Here is a 23,272-nt window from a genome sequence, read left to right as displayed (position 1 = left end):
TATTCAAATTATTCAGTTTGATCATTAATGAACTTATAGGTTAGTATATGGTGAAGGAATTAATGACAAGAGCAATCATGTGGAAAGAATCTGCTCATGACTGTTCCTGTTTTGCAGAACTTTTTTTTTTTTTTTAATCCAATCAACGTGGATTGGCTCTTTCTAGTTTAACATACTACAAAGTTTCTTAAGTCTTCTCAGAGACTAAGGAACTCAGAATCTTTCTTGAATGAGAATCCCCAAAACTGAATATAAGAAGAAATGCAGAATGAAAGATAAAGTTGGTTTTTTTTTGTTTGTGCTGAATCCATGTCCTATAATGTTTGAAGTATGACTATACAAAATTAGGCTAATTGCTATAGCACTTAAGAGAGTATTTTGGTTAGTCAAGAATGGGAATATATTCTTCTTGTATTCTCACACCCTCCCAATTCTATTTATAAATCAACACCTCTCAGTAAAAGTCAATTTTTATAAACATGAGCTGGGAGAAAGAAGAGTTAAAGATCACACTCAACATGTTCACCACCGTGAAACATTAGGTCAGAAATGAATCTTTTTCCTAAAGATACATACACAGTTTCACACACATCTTTTCTTTGATGATTCTGCTGAGTTACTCATTACACACAGAAGGAGTGATAGAAGGCACTGCACGCCTCAAATGGTATTAATGACTTAACATTTATCAACAAAACAGCATGGCCAGCAGGGACAGGGAAGGGATCTTACCCCTGTGCTTGGCACTGGTGAGGTCGCCCCTCGATTCCTGTGTTCAGTTTTGGGCCCCTCACTCCAAAAAGGACATTGAATGACTCGAGCGTGTCCAGAGAAGGGCAACGGAGCTGGTGCAGGGTCTGGAGCACAGGTCGTAGGAGGAGCGGCTGAGGGAACTGGGGGTGTTTAGTCTGGAGAAGAGGAGGCTGAGGGGAGACCTCATCGCCCTCTACAGCTCCCTGAAAGGAGGGTGCAGAGAGCTGGGGATGAATCTCTTGAACCAGGTAACAAGTGACAGGACAAGAGGGAATGGCCTCAAAGTGCACCAGGGAAAGTTTAGACTGGATATTAGGAATATTTTCTTTCCAGAAGGGGTTGTTGGGCGTTGGAATGGGCTGCCCGGGGAGGTGGTGGAGTCCCCATCCCTGGAGGGGTTTAAGATTTGGGTTGACATAGCGCTGAGGGATCTGGTGTAGTTGGGAACTGTCAGTGTGAGGTTAATGGTTGGACTGGATGATCTTCAAGGTCTTTTCCAACCTAGACAATTCTGTGCTTCTGTGAACATTTTCCACAGAGCTGTCTCTAAATATAATAATGTACATTTTGTTTTCACACTCAAGCTAAGAGGGACTGGTGAGGGTACTGGCAGGACCCTGTTTGCCCTCTACCCTCAACACCAGGCACATTTGGAGCTGCCACTTGGTATTTGCCAGCTTAATTGTGTTCTTCCTCTACCTGCCATCAGGAGGCAAAACTTAAGGGGAACCTGAAGGGGTCCTGGCATGGTGAGCCACTTGTGTGAACAGAGGGGGTCTAGGGACACAGCCCTGGAGCACACTGCACATCTGCAGACACCCATTGTGGAGGTGCCACTGGTGGACAAAACAGGCTCCTTAAGTTCAACAAAAAAGAGCTTTTTCCTTGGTTCTAGCTCTTGCAGGCAAATGTCAGCACTGCTCTTTAGAATATTATGTAGACTGAGAAAGCACAGATGTCAAAAGATCTGGAGACACTGGAAAGATCTGAAACCTGCTAAAAACCTACTACAGCTGCAAACCTTGTTTTGATGATTTTGTGCCTAATTTTTTTACCTGAAGACTCAGAAGTTGGTGCTCACAAAACCTTCTTTCCATGGTAGCTCACAATCAACTGATCATTATATATTTAAAAGCCAAAAAGGCTGTACAGTACCTTTACAGTTTTGCAAGGTGCCAACAATAGCAAAACAGACCATTTATATATACAATTACACAAACTAGTTACATAATTAGTTAATGTTTGCACAGTGCTTTAATTATGCATTTTTTCTTAAGAGTTGCTCATGTTTATCAGCTGGCAATGCAAGAAGACCAAGATCATCGTGTCACAGCTGCACTCTGCAGTGCAAAACCCAACTAAATGTGCCCACTGGAGACACATGTTGTCCATAACAGCACAGAACTTGCGCAGTCCAGCTCCCTACCTACAGGTGCTCTCAGCAGCCCTTGAGTATAAATTTGTCTCACACCTGCACTCAGTCCCCACCTCTACTTCTGTAAATGTAAAACGAGATTTTCAAAAAGTGCCAGTAAGTTTTTTACTTCACTTCCACTGCACTCAGACCTCAGGATCAAAGTGAGACCATCACTGAAGGTTTTGAAAAAGCCCATCAATGAAATGTTCAAGCAGCTACAGTAAATTCAAGCTCATCATTATGTAGTCAAGTCTTTTGACTTCATTTTCCTGACAGACTTTTGTGAAAACACAAGAAACAAGAAAAATTCAAATACCTCTGGGTGCTTTTACACCCTGCACGCTGTAAGAGTAAGAATTGTACAACATGTGGTAACACTGATTTTTTTTCTGCAGGGTATGTGTTTTATGCTGTCTAAAATGAATAAACCAAGTGCAGGTTTTTAGTGTTGTGATTTTTTTTTTTCTTGTAGTGCTGAGATTCTAGCTTGTTTCATTGACTTTCCTTTATTCTTGGCTTCCATATAGAATTTGTCATCCTTTTTTTTCTGAAGGCTACAGTTCAGAGTGCAGTAAGTACGGTCTGGAAATTTTGTTTTCAGTGGTCTGTCTTCCCCTTTAATGTATGAGGCCGTAAGATAATCACAATTTGTATTTGAAAGGAGCAAAGATAAGATGCAATAAGCAGTACCAGACCAAGCTATGCTCTTCTAGGTGTCCAACAACAGTACAACAAACAGTACAAGAAGACTGACCCTACAGTGTTTAGTCTAGACAAAGGCAGACAATAATGAAGTTAAAAGTAAAGAAAATAAAATACAGAAAATAAAGTAAAGCAAAACTGCATCTTCCCAGTGAAACCTGTGAACTTTGAGGCACAATGCTTCCCAGGTCTCTCTCTCAGGAAGTACAGCTTTGTAAAACTTCTCAAGTAACCTGAATGTCATTTACACAGATTTGGTCCTTGGTGTTCCCCTTGGCTTACAGCAGGGCAATTAGTGGCATACTCCCTTTGTCCAGCTGGCAGAATTATACTCTGGTTAAGTAAACATGGGGCATGTACACTTTGTTCTCCCTCTTCCTCCCACAGGGATCCCTTCACACACTTTCAGCTCCAACACCCAAACAAATTTCAATCAGTATGTGTCTTACCAGAGGTAAAAGGCAAGGTAATAAATCTGAGGAAAAAAATATTACCTTCTTGTGCAAGAAGATGGCTTCAATTAATGTTTTAATCTGCTCTGTATCTATGTCTTTCTGTAGCTGTATGTTAAGTATGTATTTTTAACACTAGAACATTGTTACTTATTATGAGTGCTGTCATAGTAGCCTTTTATCACTTTATAAAGAAGGAGCGGTGGAGGGGTGAGATTTGAACAGTGCTTTGAAAAGTCTCAAAATAAAAGGTAGCAGTGATGGGGAAATAACCAGAGCACAATGAGGATGAGAGAACATACACTGGAAGCAAGAAAACAATCATTGAGATATGAAAAACGAGTTACACTTATCATTGCCCTCCACCTCATTTGATTTCATCGCATCTGATAAAAGACCACCCCAAAGGAGCTTCTGACATGTACTACCACGGTGGGGAAACAAGTACTAACCTGTGTCTTTATTGAGTTATCACACCTGCCACAGACACTAATTTAGAGGTGTTACTACTCATCCTTGCCAGGAACTCATCCTCCACATACAACTGCAGGCCTAATGCAAAGAATCATGTTATAAAAATTTGAACAGGATTCAGCAGCATCTGGAAAATATTTATTAATATTCATAGACCAGGTATATTTCAGACAAAAAGAGACATACTGAAGGCATATGACAGGTAATTGAGAGGTATGGCCACAGGCACTGTGCAGACATTGAGACACTTCTGTAATATGCAGTTGTAATTTTTTTGTACAGTAACAGCAGCAGATTTTCTCAGATACAGTAAGCAACAACTCAGAGTACCTAGAAGAGGAATTGCTAGTGAGAAAGCAGCAGAACCTGAGATCAGGGAAAGAAATGGTCATTTTCCATTTCCAGAGCTAACAGACATGAATACAATACAGGTATGTCATTTTATGTGAGCTTTTTTAGTTTGTATTTCTTTCAACGTAAGGGGAAAATCTGGCATAATGTCCTACTGCAGTGCAAAAAAGCAGCTGATGCATTTTTTCGCTTTGGTGATAAGAGCATTATTGCAAACAGCAGTAATCAGTGGCCACTATTTTTCTGGTCACAAGTTATATACAGCTACACTATCTGATTCACTTGTACATAGGAATAAGGTAGGTTTGCATCTTGTAGCTTGAATTTGTGTTGCATTAGTCATGAGCATATAAATTTAGGATATGTGCATATATTACTATGTAAATAGATAATAAGCACAAATACTATAAACAGTTATTAATCAGAAAAATTGATTAAAATAGTTGCTAAGAATCAAACCCTAAATCTTATAATACTGCATTAGGAGCAGCGATTCACTTATTTTAATGAAGTCATCTGAACTTCAGATTGCATCCTTTGCAACCAGGTATTAGGTATGAACAACTGAAAATACTGATGTTCCACTTTTTCTGTCAGTAATTCGAAACAGTACCTTAAAAATGTATGCAGTTGGAAAATCAGATGCTTCGCCAATCTTCTACACATTATTATTTCTTTAACAGTTTGGTTTTCCTGTTCTAAAATAGCCCAGGTCTTTTTAAAAGTTTAGAGAGGAGACACTTAGACACAAAAAAAAATATCCTATATACTCTTTTTCTCTTATATTTCAAAGCTACTAATATCCCTTAGTAAGTGACATATCTTTGGCACTTCGTAATCCAAACTCAATTAACTTTCTTTCAACACTATTTTTGACATATTAATTTTAACAAAATCTCTCCTATGAAGAATGCCATATTCTGGAGTTTAATTGGAATTAAATAAATAAATCCGTCTAAATTTCTAGAATCTAACATGAAGTTTTCTTCCTACACTACCAAAACTTCTAGAAATACCCAGTAGAGTTTTCCATTAGACTCTATAAAAGTCCAGCATTTTTAAATAAAACTTTTATGACTTGTCCACAAAGGCTAAAAAATAAACCACTTCAGCAACCTTTCATTCTGAGTTTCAGCTTCACCCTTTGACAGGGAAAAGTTGTTACCATCTAGAAGAAATGTCTTCCCAGCTGCACAGACCCTACCACCATCCTCAATACAAGATGTTAATTAAAAAAATCTCCAGATTAAAGACGAAACTCATGTGGGAATCAGGAAACATTCATGCAATATTTTCTGTTAATAAGAACACACAAACTCTTGCTTTTGTGACCAACAGCAGACACAGACATGTCAAAAGAGCTTCCCAGCTCGTAGTTTCAGAACTCTCTCAGACAGCAGTGGGGCTGATCTTCCCACTCACAAGGCCTTATGCAGAGCCATCAGCCCAAGGGTCCATGTTTTCTCCTCAGTCCACTTTTCTAGAACCTCAGTTATCAGTGATTGCAACTGTCCTCTACAGAACACAACAAAGGAATGTCCTTTTCCTTCTCCTGGGAAGAAGAATTGTACATAGTGGTTTAGGTTTGAAGGCTGAGAATACTTCAGCCATTTGCCTTCCAAAAACAACCACAAATTTAATTTTTCCCCTTATAAGTGTCAGTGCACAACGATGAGAAAATCCACATGTCTAAATAGGTCCTGCAATCTACAGGATATTGAGACTCAAATCTATAAAAATAGATTTACAAACCCACACAAGAACTGACACCAATCTGAATGTGTACTTATAATCAACACAAGTGCACAAGCACTTGCTAAACTTGAATCAAGATCTATGTTCATAACAGAATTATACCTGTATTTGAATTACACTTTCAAGTTTAAATCCTGGTTGTCCTACATATACTGACATTTTCATCTTCTGTGGTCTAGACTATGATCCTTTATTCCCATTAGCCCTTAACTTTACACAGTGTAGTATTTAGTAGGCAAAAGGTCTTCAGAATCCATCACAATGTTTTCCATATTAGGTAACAGTTATGTCTGCCAAAGGCAAAATTTAAATTCAAGATCTATTTATACTTATTTTTCATATTAGACTCATCACTGGAGTTGGAATTTTTTTTTTCCCCACAAGTGAAAGAGAGAATTCTTGCAAGCCCCAAGTTTCAGTTTCTCCACCTCACAAAATTACAACTTACTGTGCTTGCTCTTTACATGAGCAAGTTTTCCTTTTTTGTCACTGCTGTTTGACATAACTGGTAGGGGCTCAGCTGCAGGAAGGTATGAGAAGTATCAAGGAGATACAAAAGAGGCGAAGACAGGGTTATCTGAGGTATAGTATGAAGCTCCAAGGCACACCCTGCACAAGCATACTGGTTTCTAGAAAGGCTTGCTGCCAGATGAGACATAGAGGGAAAGGAGACAGAATTGTGATGCTGAGCACACCAAGACTTACCCACCATGCCAGCTGGTGGGGAGCAGTGGCCTTTGGTAACTATCAGTCAAGGGTCTATGTGGAACAGGCACGGGTGAAAAGTTTTTCAGCAGCTAACTAGACACATGGTCTTCCTCATTTGTTTTCCAAGTAGGAAATACTCGACTCAAAGTTGTTCCACCTTTCAAATGCCCAGTAAGTTAAACATCCCAGTGAGATATCAACCCTACTTACATTTCTCCACAGGACTTGGTCATGAAGTCAATAAAGGTTTCAAAGCTTCAACAGCTTCCATATTTACCAATAAAATGATTTTTCCTTTGTAAAAAAAATTCAAAACAGCCATAGGAAAAAACATTAAAAATAAATGGTGCTGGTCTTACCAAGCACCAGTGGTGTTGGTCAAGATCCTAAGCAGAGTTGGTAATTTGACTATTAACTACACAAAGCCATTTTATGAAAAAATTGCTTCCCATCCCATTCAAGTTAACAGTAATACACAGACTGATCAAAAATTGAGTTTCACTGGGTTTTGAATACTGCCCAGAGTTTGTGTGATCACAAATGAATGAATGGATGTGAACATACAAATCTATGTAAAATTAATTTCCTCATTCCTTTTCCCTCTCCATGCATTCCTAAAAAGCATCCAGTGATCCAAAAAGCTTTCATTATGACGACTCTGCTCCTTCTCCCATCTTCACACCTAAACAAGTGCAGTTAAATAACAATCACTCCCACTGCAACCAATCAAGATGCCAGAAACAATATTCCCATCATGTGAACCGCAGTAACTTCAGAGATAAATAACCATGGCTCAGGACAGAAATTTCCCTGTTCTCTTATGAACACACACGATGCATTCAAAAATAAATAGCTTTTCACATGAAAATAAGACATGTAACTATTTCACACTAAATAAAATAGTTGATAGTATATGCAAAATGAGAAAGCTGCCAACACAGCAAGAAGTCAAAATAGAAAGCCACTTCAGGTGGTCCAACAAAGGTCGCAATAATCTGAGTATAGATTAAGTGGAAGAAAAAAAACAACCCTGTAACCTTTATGGGCAAAGAAGAGTCAGGCAGCAGCATTAACCATCCCACTGCTCCAGAGTTGGCCAGGAAGGATACAGGATAACAAAAGCTGTCTTCCAGCAGGCCTTGAGGTCCCAAAATGAACAGCTTTTCTCTTACATTACAAAAGACTTTTTTAAACATTTCTCCTTGTTTGAAAGCCAACTCATTTTCTAGCTACATGCTTAAGCAAATAAATATCCAAGTAGTCCTCTCTTACTGCCAAAAGCATCAAAACATTCACAAGAAACAGTGTAGGTTGTGTTAGAAGATATGTTTCACTAATTAATTGACAGCAATGCTGGGTCAGTAGTCTTTTAGAAAGAACATTTATTTGGGAATGCTGATTTACAGATCAATTACAGTTTGGTTAGCAGGAACCTGAAAGCTAACTGCAGATTTATTAACATGTTCAGATAGTAGTATATAATAAATGTAAGTACAATCTAGATCAAATATGCTGCTGCTGAACTATTGACTTCTTCTCTGAAATAAGCCATTGAAAACATCTCAATAAGACAGAACAAGGATGTTAAAGTGTATGTTATGCAATTAAGAACTGTATTTAATTGCCAAAGTAAACTTGCTGTTGATAATGTGAGCAATGATGACGACTGCCTGTCATACTATACGGGTATTTGAATAAAGCATGAATTATAAATTCAGGCAAATATTAACATTTATTCTGGGTTTTCTCAAGTGCCTTTTTAGTATCTCTTTTTACCTTTCTAAATAAAAATTATTAAATGTATATAAACATTTATTTTTTAAAAAACTTCTGTGCTCAAAACACTTATTCAGGATGTTTCCAAACCATTCATGGTAAAATTCCTGGTAACCTTAAAGCCTTTATGGTGGCCACATCTCATTCAAGTCTCAGAAACAGAGAGACTGAGACAAACTGCACTCCTAAACTCTAAAGCTATTTTTTTAATGTAAAAGGCAGGATATAACAGTAGTTAAAAGCACTCTGTTTAGCCTTAGACTCCTAATTCAAATAACAGGAAGGAAAAGGGGCAAAATAATGAAAAGGCCTATTCGGGTGAAATAAAGAGAAACATTTTTCATCAAAATCCCAAGATTTGAGGACAAAACAGACAAAGAATCTTTTTATCACTGTATCTCCATCTTCAGTCCAGTCAATACCAAATACCACCTAAAGAGAGGAACCTGTACAATTTCACTGCTGTTCATATGAGATTATCACTCTTTGATGTTCATAATCAACAAAACATGAATACATTACACCGTTAGTAAAACATAATCCAGCCTAAAAATTCACTCTCTATTGGAAAACCCCTTTTTGGAAATAACATGATAACATTTCTTCTGCCTTGAAGCTCCTGGAGCAGTTTGCACATCTTCAATCCCACAGCTCCTGAAAATGCAATGAAGCTCTAGCAGCCTGACACGAGCGGTGTGCTCCCGGTCACATGTGCTTGCAGATAGAAAGGGCAGGGACATAGTCACTCCTGGGGAAGAGACCCACCCTCCTTTCAGGAGCTGCTGGACACTATAGTGGAGGGATAGTGCGTTGAAGAGACTGCAGGGGTAGAGCAAAGAGCCAGGATGGAGCTGAAGAGGTGGCAGTGGGTGGACAGTCAGCCACATTTCAGGAGAGAGAGCCGCAAAGACTTTGCAAAGGACGGGAGACGACCAGGCAGGGCTTGCTACTGCACCCAAACTCTTGGACTGGTTATTAGCGAGGACTTCACCTAAGTTTCCATGGGATTTATGAATAAACTTTTTGATTTCTCCTCTTTCTACTTTCACTTTTCTCTTTTTAAGAAGTTAGCCCTAGTTCTTCTATTTTTTACAACGCCTAATTTAGAAAACTTACATTAAGTTGTGGCATATCTATTGTATAATGGTCAACCATCATTCTCTATCACAGGCATTAACAGATGTTATCTCCATTAACAACCGGGGAATCGAATCAGACATTGCACGGAGATGGAATCCCTGAAACCTTCTTGAGACTATTCAGTGGAGCAGTAACAAAAACCACAGACTCAGAAATCACATCTGCCAAATTTAATCACTTACATTTTTAGTATTATCTTTGATCAATAAGAAAAGCAAAGAACATTTTGGGGGAAAAGTAACTAAAGCTTGCTATTTCCACTTGGTATCTGCCATTTCCAATTTGGAAGCTCTTAATACTTGTTGCTGCTTTTTTAGCCACACTGCAAATTTTAATCTACTGGTGTTTTTTTAATCTACTATTTTTAATCAACTATCAAATATTTTAGTAATTAATTCCTCAAATCTTGATCCGGTAAAGGATTTTTACCAAAACCAAGGTAGGAATTATCCAGAATGTTTTTGTAAAAGCAGAAGAGTCTGGATTTTCCTGCAGATGAAACAGTATCAGTTCCATGAGACTGCAGGAAAAAAGCTTTATCCCACTGCTCTGTTGGAGATCCAAATAAAGCTTCCTTAGTTGGAGATTTTAGTATGATGGAGCTTACTTCCCTGCAGATGAGAAACAGACCAGATAGCAATGGTCAAGCACCTCCAATTCCTTCTCTTTTTTTTTTTTTTTTTTTTCCAACAGAGGCAGACAGTGCAAGGAAGTGAAAATGGAAATGTACTTACAAAGTACTGCATCCACTCACCATTGTTGAAATATCTGTTCTTTTTCATATTAATCTCCAGTAAAAATCTTTATTTATTAAGGCTTTATTTCATTGAAAAATAAGCAGTACTAAGGCAAAGTCAGTCACAGCAGCCTTTCCTGAACACAAAGGAATGCCTCATGAATGAAAATAACATTTTACCCTATTGATCTAACCTCAAAGAAGAGGGAAGCTCTGCAAAATCACTCTGACCATGCAGACAAGAGTTACATCGAGGTGCAAAGTAATTCCTATTACAGCTCAAATACAAAGTTCTGAGTACACCACTGATTTCAACAGGAATTTGGCTAGAGCAAGATTTGCCGTCATTTCAAGGAGCGAGGCTTTCGGACACATTTGCAAGGGGAAAGTGTAGTGAGAAAAATATAAGTTTCCTCACCATTGCACATAGCTACCATGGGTCGGCCAGGATACCATTTCTTCTCACTGGATGAAATTCACCCACTCCAAGCACCAACAGGAGACTCATGCCCTGGAGATGTCCCCTTGGACACTATCCGTCTGCCATGTGAACACCTGCAGGGCAACCTGTCATGCCAAAATTCTTTCCAGAGCTTTTACAAGGGAAATGTTAGGCAGCAACCACTTTGTTATAGTAACTAAAGCTGAGGAAGGCATGTCTCTTCTGTGATTCTGTTGACCTCTCAAGCTTGGTGCTGTCCTCAGACAAAATGTCAGACTCATGGTTAAACTGACAAACCTGAAAAGATTGTGGACTCTGCTCATTAAAGCATAATAATACACTGTAGACACTCTCATTATCATTTGAAACCACTTATATAGGAAGATAAAAGTTGGCATGTCTATACCAGACAGATGCAGACATCATCAGTATTAGTACTTCACATGCTTGTATACTTTTTCATGACAAACATTTGCTACTGTCAAGATTGCTAGAACTATAGCTACAGACTGAGGGTGTGATTCTCATACACACTAGCCCTCTTCTACTTTCAGTTGCCCATATAGAGGCCCAGAGAAAATGTCCAATTTTAAGGTGAATTTTCACAGAACTCTAGACACGTGCTTCCAAAAAAAGAATGAAAAAATGCTCAAGTATACAAACTGTGTGTTTGTATTGTGAAACAATACGTGTATGTAAAAATACACAGCTGCCATGCTGAAGTTACACCATATATGAAATTTTAATCAATCATGTGCTGACACACACATCATCTGAATGTAGTTCGCAAGCAAACAGCTATAGATTTGCACAATAGTTTTCATCTGAAACCTAGCTCCCAACTTCAAAAACTTTCACCACAACCGTTTAGGGATATTTCTGGGTACAGATGCAGGAAGACAGTAAGTTCAAAAACACAGGACTAGATCAGTGAACCCAGTTGCAAGAGTGACCAATCAAAGAGGCAAACATTTTCCACTATTTCAGAATCATCTCAGTAACTGCTTAGTTAACTAACTTAATTTCTCCTGAAGGTCAGTCTCTAGAAATGTCATGTATACAGAGTCCTGTTATAGAGTAAGTAGGATAACTGACTGCAACAATTGCCAATTTATGCAGTTTAAAATAGCCCGTCAGAAGAAATACACTGCACTGCTTCATTCATTCATTCATTCATTCATTTATTTTCCATTTAAATCTGAATGATATGAATCCACAACAGAAAAAATGTCTAAGACACTCAATTAGCAAAGTATTTGCTAATATCCTAACTGTCCAAATATTCGTTCTGCCTGAGTAGAAAATAAAATACATGATGGGAGTTGAATGGAACAACTTCCACCACAGAATAGGGTAATTGCTCCAGAAAGGAATTCCTCTTTCTGATCATCTTCTCACAAAGGCTTTCTACACAGCGTTTTTTTTTCAAAAAGACAGCAGTAGCAAAAGTGAACCATACTCTGTTTCAGCCTATTAATGTGCAAATGATTAGACTAAATAGGGATATATTTCTCAGTAGAGCCCAGAGAAAACCACTTAAACCACTGACTTTATCAACTGCATAGTATCTGTAGAACTGACTGCATAAAACTCTGACGAACTGAGAATTTTATCACAAGGAAGAGTTCCATTTCATCTGTTTAGAGCTGCAACTGGAGAATATTGCCTGACACGTGGGTTTTTTTCTTAAGGGCCTACGTATCAGCTGTATCCTGTATCACAAGAGTGAGGGAAAGGGCCCAGAGAGGGAAAAAGCTCACTCCCTGTTCCTGCCCCAGGCCCTCCTTCCTTTCATGATGTGAGACACATTCATTATACCCCCTTTCCATTCTGGAGGGACTATGGATCACCTTCTAGAAACAATTCAACAGTTAACCAGCTTCAGCAGCAAATGTAGCCCTGTGACACCCAAACACTACTAGTCTTGCCTCTTAAATCTTTCTAGAACCACTGGCCACAGAACAGCTGAAGGGCATGCTTGCTGCCTGCAGAATTTCACAAACATAGGTATAAAATGGCAATATTTGACTTAGCCCTATAAATGTGATGGTTAAATACAGACAACAAACTTCCCTAGCTGTTCACCCAATCTCAAAAATTTCTTCCCTTTATGAATAATCTAGGTTTTTATTTTAAGAAATGAACAGAAAGTGTTTATTGGTTTTGCAAGATCAACTATCAAAGATAAATTAGGAGATCAAAATCCCACCTAGAGCCACCAAAACTGAAGATGTTTCTTTGCTGAAATACAGAAGTAGTACCACTTTACCATCAAACAAGTTTCACTGGTAAATTCACAGCAGTCAGTAATTACTATTTTGCCATAATTCTGTCTACCCAACAAGTCTACCATGGGAGAGAAAAGATAAAAACCACACTTCACTGTTGCAGTTCATATTAATACATTTTAAAAGACTACAGTAGCATTTCATGGCAGTATATTTGTTCTGGTACCTTACCGATAATACCACATTTAAATTTTGTTTGTTTGTTCAAGAGAGAAAAATCTCCCCATTTACTTATTCACTATAGACACATCACACCCATTACTATGTATTATATTTTCATGACTGTCATTGTGACTTGTGTTCCAGTAATGCCCAGAGGCTGCAGTAGTGGTTTTGTCTGTCACTGGGCAAACAAAAAATAAACTCTTCAACTCTTCACCATGAATCCAGAGAAGGAAAGCTCAGAGAAGAAACTCTTCACCATGAACAGAGAAGAGAAACAAATGGGGAGAGTGAGAACAGGGGACATAGAGCTATAATGATGACACACAATAGTTCAAGAAGCTCCAGCAGCAAGTACCGCAGCAGAGACCAAAACAAAATTCTGCCATGCAGATGAAAATACCAAGTTGTGGCACAGCATCAGCTGAGCCATATTTTTACATCTTCATCTCTGCACTCCCTGCCCAGTGCCTCATCTGCTGCACTTAACACATATTGAACTGGCCTGAGATGAAATTTACCCTGGAAGGATAAATTTACCCAGACAAAGGAATATGTGCAGGTCATTTATAACCCAGTTAGAAACAGGTCAGATGATACACTGTAAGACAGTTTATTGTCCAAGCTAAGCCAAAGTTCAAATATGTAAGCATGGTCCTTTAAAATAATTCCCCTAGCTTCCTTGAACACTGAGACAGAAATAATAATCAAACTCAATTTCAGAAAGACTAGCTGGAAGTAAAATAGAAAAGAAAAAAAATCTCATTGGTGAACACAGTTCCAGCTTTTATTCACAGAGGAATTATAGAATCATAGAATCACAGCATATATCAAGTTGGAAGGGACCCATAAGGATCACTGAGTCGAACTCCCTGCTCCTCACAGGACTATCCCAGGTATTTACAACTCTGTGCAAACCCTGAAAGTAAAGAAAAGACCATTTTTGCACTTTACCTACAGAATATCATAAGAGCAGCTTCTCCTCTCATTGTCTCCCATAGGTGAGGGGTAGGAGAGAGCAGCTAAAACAAAGCAGGTAGTTGGTATGCTTCTTGTTCACCATTATTAAACAAGTATGCAGCAGTGGGGTCCAAATGAAGGAACACATTACCATGGTGAAGATCATGTTATAGCACTGCTAGGAAAGGCAATGTAGTTCAAGAAAAACACAATGGTAATATGCAAAAAAACCCAAATCCATCTGCAAAAATCAGTATTTGCACACATCTATGCTTTACTGTGTACCAGTCTGCTCTGTGGGCCCTGCTTCTGCACATAAAGAGAATAACCTGTTCTCTGTAGGTGCACATGCAGCCTCTAAATTAATTTTGTGTTTAATATAAGTAAATTTTGCTTCAGGTGGAGATCTCAAAGCACCGTATAAATGTAAAAATAATTTATCCAAAATTTGCCATTGAAAACAATAGAGGCACTGCAAATTTAAGTGACTTACCCATATTCAGACCAAAATACTCAAATCTTACTTCATGCAGTGGGAGAGGTGGCCTCAAAGCAGTTTTCAAGAATTTTCAGGTACAAAACTTCCAGAAGATTCATATTTCAACTGGATTTTTATTCCACATTTCCCCTATAAAAAGATGGCTGAAACATGCATCTCTCTGTATGAAAACAGATTTTGTTAGTGCCACCTCCTGGTGATAAAACATAACTGAAAAATCGTGCACTAAGCTGAAGATTCTCAAAGTGAAAATATAATAATTTGGCCTGTTTTGCTTTGCTTGTTTATGATGGCTTGACCTGAGGCATCAATTTTTTCTCTCTGCAGACCTTAAGGAGGATACAAGATCCATTAACGATTCTTAGGATGATATAAATGCAGATGGATAAGAATCCTTTAATCAGTGACAATGGAGAAAATAAGGAAATGCTACATTCCTGGAAGAGTCACCCTTTCAGGAAGGTGCATCTGCCTTGATTTTATCCTTTGGGAATTTTGCTGGGGAGGACATTCAAAGGCATACTGAGATCTCCACCAGAGGTTGCCCATGGGGTCATGAACTTGGTGCAGCCTCCTCTATCCAGCTTGCCTATGCTTTCTTTGCAGCCCTCCAGATGCAGATACTCTCTGGGTGCTATTGACAACAACAAGCTGTCATCATGGTGAGAAAAGGTGTCATAAAGCTATTGACAAATACACTCCACCACCTTCAACTGGTCTGCCCCAGTATGAAAGAATAATATTTGGCCTAAGAAAATTATAGAACATGAGCTTTACTTAAATCTACCCCTTTGCTACACTGCATTTTAGATAGCTGCAAATAATTTTAAAGCTCACTATCCAGACCAATAAAGCAGAGGATAAAGGTATAAGGCTGGGTATGAAAGAAGTTAAATTACACTCTCAACACAAAACGGGTGTTGGCAATATGCCTAATACTCTTGAGGGATTTTACAGTTCCTGTGTATAAAGTGGATCCTTTTTTGGCATTAAGCCTAACACTCTTCAGGGAATTTTTTGTAAGGTGCCTGGGGCCTTTATAACACATAGTGTTACACGTGTTTTGGTATCACCAGCTATTTTTATTTTCTTAAACATTTTGTTCTTAAACAAAATTCTGAATGCTTAAGATACCCTAAAAGTACAGAGACAATGTAAATCACTGCCTTCCATAATTTGTGTTCGAGAGTTGCCTGAGCATCATTTATGTTCAGGAGTTGAACCATGCCAGAAACATGACAGACAGGAAAAAAAAAAAAAAACAAAACAAAAACCTGAAATAAGCACTCCAAAGGAATGTCTTGCCCCAGGAATCTGTGCACTACATTTTACATAAAAATTAAGTACTCTTCTTGAACATTCTATGAGAGGCATACCAAGAACCACAGTGAACCTTCTCATCTGACCAGGATTACTGTTCATTTTTGCCTAAAACTAATGGCAAAATTAAACTCAGGGAGTCTCATGTTCTCAGCTGTGCCCTTTGGAAAGTCCTAGACCAGACAAAAGAATCCACCAAGACCCATCTTCAGAATGGATTTCCCCAACAACTGCCAGAGTTGCAAGCAATGATCTCCTCGCCCTGATGGATCCTGTGTCATTTTTCAAGCGTATCAAGGTCACTGAAGCATCTGCAAAGCTGAAAAATGTGTCATGCTAGATAAAACTAAGATCATTATCAGTTAATCACTTCGCTGTACCTAAACATCATCAATAACCAGGTTTAAAACTGCTGACAATTGATTATAGAAAACAACTGAAAAAGAAAATAAGTCTCCAGTCAAGCTTTCTGCATAAGGAACTGCACAGAATACTGATGAACATCTTTTTTCAGACTGCGCCAACTGACACATAAAAACAACAGTACTAGAAAGCAAAGTAAGTATGTTAAAGAGATTTCAAGTATGGCTCAAGCTGCTTACTGATTAACACTTCTGCATATAACACTCCTCACAGACCTGTGCGGTTATTGTTCAAAAGGGAAACAAGGCTGTCTTAGCAACTGGAGACAAATGGACCTCCTGACCAGGTTCACAGTTCTCCCACAGCTTAGCAGCATTGGAGCTGCTGCTTCTTCCAGAGCCACTGGGGAAAAAGAACAAATAAAAATTCCAGTCCCAAGATTTAATGCCTGTAAAGTATTTCCAGGACAGAAAGAGATAGAAAGGGCTTTAATGATCTTCAGGAGCAAATATGCTCATCTTACACATGAAGATTAGCTGACTCATTTTACTAGAAAATATTTACAGTCACATTTGCAAGAAAACAGGAAATAAACTATACAGTGATTTTTCGGGTCAAGGAACAAACTTAACACTGCAGGAACTACAGAAATGGAAGACAGCTGTCTTTTCAATGTCCCTGGAAAGGAGAACAAAAGGGGTCCATGTCTATCCACACAAGCTTCTGCATTTCTTACTAACAAATGTCCAGATTTGTTTCTTTAAGTCCCATCTCAAGTATTTTCATGTCAACTCATCACAACTATAACACATCCTTAGTCACATACCCACTAATGACTACATGGGCTTTAGCAGAGCAGTCGGGGTGGACAAAAGGTCGGACTGGTTTCCAAGGCTTGAACTCCCCACATGCACAGTGTCAACTGCTGCCTGGGATAATGGGAGATGCAAGGAGATGGCTACAGCTCTCATGACTGAGAGCTGCTCACAATTTCTAGAAAGTCTTGCCAGACATACCATCTCAAACAACTATCACGATAAGGAAGACCAAAATCCAGGTTGACAGGCTGCCTCTCCCCTCCCCATGTCCATGTTGGACATTTCCACTGGGTTATGAGCACTGTGGCTGGAGGTGCAGCATCTGTACCACCTCCACCAACAGCACCCCAGCATGGAATGTTGGTCACAGCGGAAATTCTCCATCAGCCAAATCCAAGCTGCTTTAAGACTATAATATGTTCTTACAGGACAGGAAAATCCACTCCTAAACTTTGAATGAACTGCCATAAGCACGTTAAGTATGATCACAGAGTTTCAGACCAAGGATCCAACTCCCTCAGCAGGACCCTCCCCCCCTGGTGCCTATAATGTTGGAAAAAAACAAGGTGTCCTCCAGAACTACTCCCACAGCCACCTCCTGCAACTGCCTACAAAAGCAGGGATATGTTTAATACCTCCTGATGTACTTCAAAAACATGTTTTCATTCACTGAGTAAAAGAAAACAATACAGGTGTTGAACATACTGGTCCTGTCAGAAAATGTGTTGTTTTCAGAAAGATTTGGGATTTTACATGAGATAGGAGAACACTCGGGATATGCCTGAACATAGTCCAGCTCATGCTCACAAGTCTATTGTCTGTACAGAGGACTGAATAAGACAAGCAATAAGAACAGCTGCTAGGTTTTCTAGAAAACAAAATACTATTCAGAAGTATATCAAGTGCAGATATGCTGATAATAAATCCTTGAATACATAACTTCTAGACATCACTACATTTAAATCACAGGTTTAATTTGAACTATTTGAACTATTTACACACTTCATAAAGACCAAACCAACCTTTTTAGTAAAACACTACGTAGAAAGCTGGATTTTAAAAATTACATAATTCTTCATTACAAGACTTCTGTCAAAAGATTTGCATTGATGAGAGATGTTGAAGACCAGTGCTGGCCAGGTTAGAGTCTTGCATCTTCATTTACTGTTCACCCTTTACCTCCTTCTGCTCATTCCTGCCTGATGTCTCTCTAGCTCACTTCCACATCAGCAGATACTGTCAGTAAAGGTCTCTTTGTAGGCCTGAGTAAATCTAAAAGGTATGAAACCAATTATTCACAAAAAGTGGTCAAATGCACGTATCAAACAAAATAAGAGACTGTAGATTTCCAATACCAAATATGTGTACTGTTATGCCTGCATTTTGCACCTAATTTCTATGTCAAAACATCTAATATGGGTACACAAAAGTGTACACTCCTAGCAAAACAAAAATAGTGTTCTAGCACATTTTTATGTACGGAAAAAAATCCACCATTATACTATTTTCTTTTTCATATGCACAAAATAGTACTAGAAAGCATATACCACCACCAGTACCTCACAGGAGGTAAAGTAACTTAAGTCATAAATGTACACCAGTGCATGTTCAGACTTGCTTTTTGTCGCCATACAGTAACATAGCACAATGTGCTTCAGGTTCTTATCATGCACAAAAGCGTAACAATTTCTCTTATGTGATTTAGGCGGAATCCTTTCTAAAAACCACCTCCTTCCAAAGCTTTGTAATCTTATACAAAATAAAGAGAGTCTTCACACAAAGTAAAGACTCATTACATGTTGTGGTTACTGTAGATTATTTCTGCTCTCTTTTTATGCATTCAGGACCACCTCCTGTCAAAAAAAACACAACCCTCTGTAAAAAAAACAAGGCACATGCTTGGATTGCCCCCAAATACTCTGTTCTTTCCACCATCCCAAACTGAAGCTCCTGGGATTTTTTTTTTTTTACAGTTTTATCCATTACTGAAAGAATGCAGGGAGACTATTCCAAAACCACCACCAAGTCATTTTGTTGTCTTTTAAAGTAAAAAACCAACCAAACAAACAACAAACAAAACAAAACAAAACCAAAACAAAACCAAAAAACCAACTTTGAATAGTGCAAACCTCTCTAACTGATATGGAGACAACTGTAAAAGGAAAACTGCTTGAGAAGAATGTTTAAACTAAAGTAAGTACCTACCAAAAGACATTTCCCTCCATATACCTGCAACTAGAAAAGGACAAAATATGAAAGAACGGCACAAGCATAAACTACATAAATAGTTTTGTAGGGTTTACAGTCTTATTTACATACATGCTATGCTTTAAACAGCATAGCAATGCTCAAAGTTAGAAATTTACCTGGACATGACCAAGTGAAGGAGACTGAACTCTTTCCATAGTGGGTACATTCCCAGCACTAATAATCTCCAACTCTGTAAGTGGTCCTGCTAATATCAAGAACTTCAAAGCATGAGGAATTACCAAATCCATAGAAACACAGAATCTGAAGGACACAGTATCTTGTCTAACTAGCACTAAAGCTTCCCTAATGCCAGCACTTCAGCTGAATTCTCTACTCATTATCCCACAAAACAGCAGACTACACATGTGAGAGCTGATCAGGACAAGAAGGAAAGAGGCAAATGACAGCAGCTAGGAACAGAACATTCAGGCACAGCAGATCAAAATCCCCAAACCAAGGACATTAAACTAGGTGACACTCTCTTCACCCTGTGATTTTGCTCGGCAACATATACTGCAGGTAGATTAGCTGTTATGTAGGGCTATTTTAGAGATCACAGCATGGATCTCCTGGTTTTAGGCATGTAATTGTGAAGACAGCAGGAATCAGGCTCTACCTGTGGTGAAAGATAGAGAGAAAAGCTCCTCCGAAGCTCATCATGTGAGAAGTCCATCTCTCTTCACTGTAGCAGAGTTTAAAGCTATACACTGTGATTTACAACCACTACCACCACCAAAGAAAGCAGCAGACGGGTGATCTCAGAGGTCACCCAATGAATATGCATATGCATTACCACTGGTCTGACTAAGCAGAGCACTCAAGCATGCAGTTAACTTTCAACTTGTTCTGAAATGATACCAGTTTCAAGCCTGTAAACCTCGCTGAAGAGGGATGCACTTCCTAAGTTTTCAAAGGAAAGTAGTGAAGAAAAACAGAAAATGAAGAGAACCAACACACTTGAAATAAAAGGGGAAATCTCTGTCTCCTTCTCTGCACTTTCACTCAGATATCAACCCAAGCTTTTCTTGGTATTTCAGTACATTTAATTCTTTTCTATACTTTAAATTCTCATGTCTCTATACATTCAGTTTTGAAAAAATGCTACAAAACTCCTCCAAAAGGTGATTCACATCTCCAGCATCACCAAAGTCAAGAAGTACTGAAAACAAAAGCTCTGTTTTGACTTCAGAGACCCCAGAACAGACAGTCAGGTACTTTCTCATCGATAGTTAAATCTCTGATGTACAAGCACTTACTCACAGAGCACCAGCCTCCAAATATTGTGAGAGCTATGCATCGTTATTTTCTACAGCATAAACAGTGGTTCTGAAAAATGGATTGCCAATCTATAGTTGAGACATGCTCCAAAGTGCTTTACAGCAGTTCAATCTAAGCACTCTAAAAATCATGACTACACTGCAGCTTTCATCAATAAGCAGCTGTTAGTCACCACCGGAAAGCTGTGTTCATGCATACAAGAAGGAATATTTCTGATAACATTCTCAAAATTCTGGTGCCACAGAACATAAAATGACTATCTGCGTTTGTTGAGTCAAAAGGTTAGGTTAGCAAAGCAAAGTTAAACAACACTGTTTATGAAGAATCTTGGGACAACTCAGGGATTCTAAGCAACTGCTGTGTAATACAAAGCCCCTGGGAATAATCAAACGACCAATTACTTTCGTGGGAAATAGCAAAACACTCTGTTTTAGTATCTCTTCCTTTGTAGTAAGAGTGGTGAAAACCAGACCAGATTCCATCTACTAAAACCAATATCATTGGAGTATGTGATACTGGAGAAGAAATTCTATTACTAAGAGTGATAGAAGAAGGAGTCTTACCTTCACCTGTGCATGGGGAGAAAGTATTTCCAAATTCTTGCTGTTCTGGTTTTAAAGACTGTGGGGCTGACAGTCCTGGGGGCTGTGGGACTTGTAATAAAGGCTTCCCATTTGTATCCACTTGTTTCCCGGGACTTAGAGCAGGAAGGTGAATAGTACTGTCAATAATGCTGCTCTGAGGAGCTACCCCTACTCCAAGGGGCATCTTTAAGTATAGGCTGGCAGACAAGTTTCCAGTAGCTGGGCTTGGGGTGCTGCTAGTTGAAGATGGGCAGGGCACTCCTGCATGAACTCTGACAGGTGGGATCTGCTGTCTACTGATCATCCTACGTCCATGAAGAATACCTGTTTTCTGGTGGCTCATACTGCATGACCTCCCATTCATTTTTAAGAAGTTAATGTAATCAAAGTGTGTTTTTACACACCCACAGCTATGACTGATATCAATCCAAAGTCAGTAAGTAATCCATCGTGTACTACACCTGTTTGAAAAAATACATAAATAAGAATAATTAACATTGTAGTAAATAATACATGAAAAAGGACTGCACATGACTCTTAACTTTGTAACATTACCAGTTACAAGAAACAAAGTACGAGCACTGTAAGGTCTGTCAGGGAGAAAGAACAAAGGCAAGCAATGACTTAGAGCTCTAACATGGAGAAAACCTGCCTCATCAAAAGCTGAAGTTTGCAATAAGGTCAGTTGCCTTCATATTAGCTAAATCAGCCATGAAATTAAGTGAATGCTGACCAAGTGCAAGAAGGCAGCCAGGAGTGAAAAGACTCTCTGACAGAGAGTTGTCATTAGGATGAACACAGCTATCACCCCTTTTTCTGCCATCTCCTTAGTCTATTAGTTAAAACAGTGCTGAAAAGCACACACAGTAGGCCAGCACCACGCAGATATAGACAAAACACGAAAGATATCACAGTTCACGCTCTAAAAAATGTGCATACAACAAAAGGAAGAGTGAACTGCAAAACCACAGACATGCCTCTGTGGTCCTCCAAACTCTGTGGCATTTCACAATAGAGAAGTATTGCAGGAAAGCACAGCACATAAATATTCATAAACATAACAGAAGTATTCATAAACATAACTGCAATCACTTACAAAAGTGGATGCTTATTGTAAGCCTATAGATATGCCATAATTTAATGTAATCATACAGAAGCAAATTTTCAAGGATATAATTCAAATTATACCAATGATTTTTGAACTCTGACCTTTCTTCAGTTATGTTTTCCTGTTATTTAAATCTTACAAGACAAGATTGGTAAGGGGTTTGAGAGATCATCTCAGCCACAACCTACCCTTAGGCAGAATCAACAGATCTAAACATTTCCTGACATAAAAAAGATTTGTAGGCAAAAGCTGCACTTGTCAGTGTAAATCACCGGGTTTAAGATATCACACAGATGGGGTAATTTCAGCCCTAACTCAGCTGAACAGCACATGCCCAACTTTCATTGCTAGGTTCATATGTTTAACATTAAGCACACGTCTAAATAGTTTGTTCAGTTATAGACTTGGTGCCTAATTAACTTGTTCAGACAAACAAATTAAGTTGACAGAAGTAAAACTGAAGTACAGCTTCAGTTACGGTTTTCATTCAAGTGTACATTAAGGTTTTAATTAAGTATTATTATCTTGCTGCAGCAAAATACTGAACAGTAACTTTCACCTTCAGCACACAAGATTTTCAGCACTGAAGCCAATAAGATTATAACCAGTATATTCATGACTGAATTTCATGTAAAACCTTCATACTTAACCCTTCACTTCTGCAATGTCTCAATTTTCTCCATCTGTGAACTGTCAAAAAAATCCCCAAAGAAAATACCTCCATTTATTACGCAAAACTGCATCCATAGCACACTTCCACATGAGAGTAAAAGCTATCTGAGTGTCTGTAGACATATGCGCGTAGATATTCACACACACTCTCCAGTTAAAACTCACTAATAATGAAAGGCCTAAATGCATCATCTTCAAAAGCAAGACCAAAAGCCCTACTGAACATTAATGAGAGATATATGTCCTAACCACACTTAAATGGTC

General features: G+C 38.6%; 1 protein-coding gene across 3 annotated transcripts in view; it reads right to left on the bottom strand.

Annotated features, from left to right (window-relative positions):
• Window positions 1–21,592, bottom strand: part of GLIS3 (GLIS family zinc finger 3) — a 173,689-nt gene extending 152,097 nt beyond the window's left edge. For all 3 annotated transcript variants that reach the window (XM_074932330.1, XM_074932333.1, XM_074932331.1), the window contains exon 1: window positions 21,208–21,592. In XM_074932330.1, coding sequence (XP_074788431.1) covers window positions 21,208–21,592 — 385 coding nt within the window. The remainder of the gene's footprint in view (window positions 1–21,207) is intronic.
• Between the last annotated feature and the right edge of the window lie 1,680 nt (window positions 21,593–23,272).

This window comes from Athene noctua, chromosome Z, assembly GCF_965140245.1.
Source record: "Athene noctua chromosome Z, bAthNoc1.hap1.1, whole genome shotgun sequence".
Lineage (NCBI taxonomy): Eukaryota > Metazoa > Chordata > Aves > Strigiformes > Strigidae > Athene > Athene noctua.
This window is presented reverse-complemented; position numbering and strand designations above follow the sequence as displayed.